Source organism: Athene cunicularia (assembly GCF_003259725.1).
Source record: "Athene cunicularia isolate RWA chromosome 1 unlocalized genomic scaffold, athCun1 chr1_part2, whole genome shotgun sequence".
In the NCBI taxonomy this organism is placed as follows: Eukaryota; Metazoa; Chordata; class Aves; order Strigiformes; family Strigidae; genus Athene; species Athene cunicularia.
The window spans coordinates 5358954-5364953 of record NW_020799092.1 but is presented as its reverse complement, the minus strand read 5'-3'; the positions used below and the strand labels follow the sequence as shown (position 1 = coordinate 5364953).

The 6000-nt window shown below is 36.5% G+C and overlaps 1 protein-coding gene across 1 annotated transcript in view; it reads right to left on the bottom strand.

Annotated features, from left to right (window-relative positions):
• Positions 1 to 6000, bottom strand: part of NUP205 (nucleoporin 205) — a 50722-nt gene that overhangs the window by 5275 nt on the left and 39447 nt on the right. The window contains 9 exon segments of the mRNA XM_026868278.1: positions 406 to 450; positions 452 to 479; positions 481 to 554; positions 2043 to 2119; positions 3066 to 3192; positions 3397 to 3535; positions 4632 to 4753; positions 4947 to 5138; positions 5846 to 5994. Of these exon segments, the coding sequence (XP_026724079.1) occupies positions 406 to 450; positions 452 to 479; positions 481 to 554; positions 2043 to 2119; positions 3066 to 3192; positions 3397 to 3535; positions 4632 to 4753; positions 4947 to 5138; positions 5846 to 5994 (953 nt within the window).

Here is a 6000-nt window from a genome sequence, read left to right as displayed (position 1 = left end):
CCAGAATGTGGTGATTCTCTTTTGTGATCAGTTACAGTCTCTATTTCCAGTCTAGGACTTGAAACCTTGCCTCTTTCCCAAACCTGCTAACTGAAATTTCTGGTCAATTTTACATCCCCTTTGGCTCTAACTTAGTGTTAGCCATTGCTGTCTACACCCAGCCTTCATTTTGAAAATTTCATTTTGAAAATTTAAGGCTTTGAAGTTCACAGAGTTTCTAGCTGCTAATGCAAATTTATGTAATCAAATTTTCAAGGTTTACTTTAAATAGAAATAAAATTGGGATCCTTTAAATAGAAATAAAATGTGGGATCCTATACCAAACTAAGACCAGTATAGAGCATTACCGCTATTGTATGAAAGTATGCACAGCAAAATTAAACGTCACAATCTGAGACTGAAAGTTCTAGCAGCTTGTGTCTTTACCTGTTGCATGGCCAACTCAATTTGCATCCCTCTTGTTCATTCTGTCTCTCTCATTCTGTCTCTCTCTGTTTAAACTGACGTAGTCTGTCTGAACCACCAAACCGACTTAGAAGTCCTAAGCACTGGCGCTGCCATAAGAAATGAACATTTTAATTAGTATCTCAACAAATGAGGTGCATGATTCTTTTCACTTGATACATATCCCTTAAAACACAATAGCAAGAGAGCAACGCAGGTAAAACTTTTAGCACTTTGAAATTTAAATTTTTAAAACATAAAGGTTTAATCCACCTTTTAAAATTAATTAATGGCACCCCAAAACAGTTCCTTGAGAAATGAATGCAATTCAAAAGTGTACAATTATGTCTGATGTCTCTTTCAGACTGTTAACAATGACTAGCATCAGTGACAGTTTAAGTTTACCAATGCCCGCTTAAAACACCTATATAGACAAACTAACAGAATCTAGATATGAGGATAATAAGCTCCATAGAAGTAGAGTGCAAAAAACAATTCAATACTTTCATAAAAAGAAGTAATAATCAAGAAATTTGTTTTTAGTTTACATGTGGCTGTTAAAATCAACAAACTACTTCAGAATGTAAGACAGTTTTGTGCATAACGACAGAAACAGGTATCAAAGATTAAAGATTTTTTGGTAATTTGGAGAAGAGTAAAACATTTAAATCCCGTTATTACTTGATGAAAGTAACAGGAAAAATTAGAGAGAAAAGTTACAGTCACAGATGACCGATTCACAGAGTTTTCTTCAGAACAGCTGTTTTAAAAATAACGAATTAAAACTCCTCATGGGAATTTTTTTGTTGACATGATGCAGCAGAATACCAAGTACACTAGCATTACAGCAATCTTTTACAGCATGCTACTTCGCTTCAGGCTCATCAGCCTAACAGCTACTATCAAAGTGTAGAGAGAGAATATATCCTTCTCTTGCAATCAGAAGTATTTGGCAGAGCAGCACTTTCTACAGATAGCTTTCAATTAAATATTTCTTTACAAAAGTCCTTGATCACATGAACCACAAAGCTTCAAAAGCACTGTTGGATCTGAACGCCAAGCTGTAAAGAGGTGTAAAATAATAGCTTTTCATCAAGACTTATTCTACCTTGGCTTTCATTCTTGTTTCTAAGTCAGGGTTGTTTTTAAAAGGGGAGGAAAGAAATAAAGCAATAGCATGTTTGATACTCCAAATTGTTGAGATGGAGACCTACATGTGGCAAAAGGAGTAACAGTATTTCTGCAGTACTTCACATGCTTTGGTATTGACCTCAAATTACTCTTCTCCTCCACATAAGGTGAATCCTAAGCCAGGGAAGGAAACAAGTCCCTGATGCAACTCTAATGTTGCCAAATCTTTTCTGCTGGGGGGGGTGGGGTGGGGAGCAGGCAGGGGAACCAGAAAACCAACCCACTAAAACCACACATCACACAAACCACCCCTACCCCCAAAAAAACCCCAACAAACCACTGCACGTTCTTCTTAATAGTGGAAAACATCTCTTTCTTAGCTGTTAGTAGTCAGGGTACAAAATCAGGAAGAAACTCATCTACATAACACTGATATTTATACAATTTTAAAAGGACAACTCTATTACCTGAAATCGGCCTATATGTCCTTGTAGCTCCATCTGTGTCCCTTCATTAACATCAACCTCCAGCTCACTCAGCACTCCTGATAAGAAAAAAGCCATTAAAATAACTGTTTGGGCTTTTTCAAAAGAAGACAGGTTTATGCAGTATACACATATAAACGCAAGCACTGATCAGAAGAATTTCAGCCAAACATATAACTTCTATTTTGCACATTGAGGAAAACATTCAGATATGAATGCAGCTACTAGAAGACGCGTAAGAGCACGTAGCTTACTGTTCTGCTAAGTAATTAAAAGGCAGGGAGGAAGGGAGGTAGCATAAAAATTGCAGCTGCTTTGCAAAGCTCAGTATACTGTAAGCAAAGAAACATTTGGGCTCAACCTGTAGCTCTGCACTCCTTTTACTGTAGTCAGATATCTTTCCTGAACAAAGCCATTAAATTAGAGAAGTTATTCTGAAACTTTAAGCAAGTCTTCTAGCATGCAGAAGAAATCACTATATCCATCATAATAATTATTAGTCCCCTGTGAAGATAAGTCACCCAAGAAAAATGTCAGTATGCTAATCTACAGTGCTTCTCTCCAGAAGCTTTCTTTTTTAAATAAATAAAAATGGAGAAGACAATTAACAAAGACACGGGCATGTCAACAATTTTTTGTCCTCATTTCCTCAGTCACAGAATTTGCTGAATGAAAATTCTTTTTGAGGTTACCACATGCACTCTGAACACTATTATCTGCAAGTCATCTCAAAGACAAAAAAAGCACGTATTGTCAGGTAGCATAATAAAAGACAATGGGAAGTCAAATGCATATTGGTAAGGGCACTATGTCCACTGCAAATCCACAATACTTGCTTCAAGAACAATTATTTAACATTTATTTATTTTTACCAGAGCTCTACTTGTCAAGAAAATTCTGTACTGTAGTAGATACTGCCTTATGTGTCTTACTATTTCTTTATAGAAAAGAAAGCCTGAGATTCATGCAGATGGGTCTGAGAGACTTCAAAACTGCAGTTCCTACCAGGCAAAGCTGCCTTGCTGATTATTCCTGTCAGGGAGGCCAGCTCCTGGAGAGATCCAACACTAACATCTTGACACCTCAGGATTGCCTGGATAGTATCTGAATGGGAAATCAGAAACTGCAAAACCTGTACCACAAGAAGAAAATGGAAAATATGAATGACTCAAAATTTAGCAGTGAGGAAGCAATGCTTTTACTTTTAGATAATTTTAAAGTGGTCTCCCATACCAGTGAGGATAGGGTTTTTTAAAAAAGCTTACATTCAGAGTAAAAGGGCACATTTCTTTGAATGAGCAGTAGCAGTGATACTCTAGCACCTTTTGGAACTTACCTGTCCTGCTGCTTGCAGGTGTTGTGCCATGCTGGATGTGAGGATCACTTGGCACAGCTGAAGAGCTGGAAGAAGAATCTGGCGATAGCGTTCCACTGGAGCAGGAATGAAGACTGGAGGATCTCTCATCCCATACATTCTTAAGATGTTTGAAAAGAAGAAAGGAAAAATAAAGAAAAAAATATAAAGAATGCAAGAAAAGTGAAGCCCAGTAGCAAGGCAGAGCCTCAGCTACAAACACCCTCAAGAACCTGCATTCATATTTTAACTATAGGTCTGTACTTGAACTGAGTTTACATTGGAAAAGCAACAAATTCAGGATACACAGCTGCTGCCAGACACCTCCTCTAGGGAAGGAAAATGACTTTTGTACTATACTACATTCAGTCAGATTACTTTGTTGTAGAAATATGACATCTGCTTTCTTATATATAAAGCTAAACATTCTCAAATATTTTAGGAAGAGGTGCGCTTAATTCTCAAGTGACTGATAAATATAGGCCTCTACAAATGCCCTGTAGGTTTGAAACAATCTTAAACATCTCATTGGCACTTTTAAACAGAGTACTTAAGTCTTAAATTTTTCTGAAGTGTTTGTTTGAATCCCCAGTGCATCACTAAGAGCTGTAAATTTAAAGCAAGGACCAAGGTCTGAAATCAACCAAGGTGATTTCCACTAAATACACAATTTCCTTCTGAGATCTTTTCTCAGTCTTCTCATAATGACTAACAACATGGCAAAATATCAAGAAATTTGCCAAGCAATATAACTGTGATTTATTTTTTTTTTTAAACACATTGTAAAACATTTCTGAAATAACATTTACTTCACAGCTCTCTCATTAGTGCTTTATGGGGGAGGATGAACTCCGCACTTTTTGTTTACCAACTGCAAAGTCCCCAAATTAAGTTTACAGTGTAGGCTGGTTTTGAAACATTACAGTCTAAATGATATATTAATAACAATAATTAGACAATTCCTATCTAAGGTGTCAAACAAATAAGATTTTACATAGTCTAAGTAACTGGACATGCAAGTACAACTTCATACCCACTTATTTGGAATTTTCTCTCAATAAAAGGTAGTTTTAAACTCAACTGATAAGTTAAAAGAAACACACAAAAATAATATATCCGCAAATACTTATTCAGAAGACTTGGGGCTATAGAAAGACCATCAGATACTTCCAAGACTATGTTACTGTTTCAAAATTAGACAGGGAACCAACACTTACCCCTGATGGTCTGTTTCGGGTCGCATGTCATACACTTGACACTGTGCCAGCCTCACAATCACTCCAGACCTCAACAACTCTAATGCCCCTTGCTGACTTTTAGCTATTCTAGTGAGGAATGCCTAGAGAAAGTAAAGAAGGGTAAGTATTGGAGATGCACAATGACACTTGTTATGACTACTTTCTCCTTTGATTTTAACATAATTTCAAATATTATTATTTTAGTAAAATAGCTCTGAGTACCATCAATGTGAAGTACAGACAAACAACTTAAGACCCCACCATGCCACAGAATTGTTTGTGAAGTACTGTTACCATTTTGGACTCATAGGTGTACAGCGCTTTAAGTAAAGGAGGCTGAGGTGTGAGCAAACTCTGAAGAGTCAGATCATCATCTGCTAGGCTATCCACAAGCACCTTCAGGTAGCCACTATTGGAGAGATACAACAGCCACTGCTGCTGCTTGTCTACTGAAACAATACGATCAAGCAAAGCCAATGCCAGCATCTATATGGGGGAAGAAAAAACAACAAAATGAAACCAGAATTAAATCTATGAGATCAATGAGATTTCTAACAAATACCTAGTTCCTTTTAAGAGCTTAAAAGCAGAAAGCATTTCTGCACTACAATCACAGTCCTTTATGTAGAAAATATTTTAAGATTTCCTGATGTTTTAGTATAAGCCAATTACCTTTTCTCTATTGTTCTTTAACAAAATATTAGATATTGTTGAACAATAACTATGCCAAAATATTTTAATGAAGTATTGCTACAAGCCCTATGACTATTTAAAACTAGTTTGCATTCTGACTAGATTTCTGTCCACTGAAGTTAATATCAGAAAATATTTCTTCCCAAAGTCACCAAACCTTCCTGAAGTGGGAAAATAAACTGGTAAGTCCACGATTTAAAAATAGTAACAAATAAATTCCACAGCAGTTCATACCTACAATCTTTTGCAGCAGTGCTTGCTACCCTCATTTTTAAACAATAGGACACACAGCTTTTTTTAAAAAAAAAATTAATATGTATGTATGCCCCTACTTTCAACAGCTTGAAGGATGAGTGGGAGGACAGAAACATGAAAGACATTAAGTATCTACAAAAAAAAAAGTTCTAGTTCTACCTCATGAAATTTCCCTTTTCTGCACAGTAGTAAAATATTCTTTAAAACAAACAAAACAGTTCTTGCAAAAGAATAGATTTATTTACCCGGCCTATCTCATGACCATCACAGGCATCACGACAGACCACCTCCATGAGAGCTGCCCCATAACTCTCAATAATTGCCATGTTTTCCCGTTGCAATTTACTAAACACATCTTCAGGAGCTGTCAGACGTTCCCACATAGTTTTTTTAGCTGCAA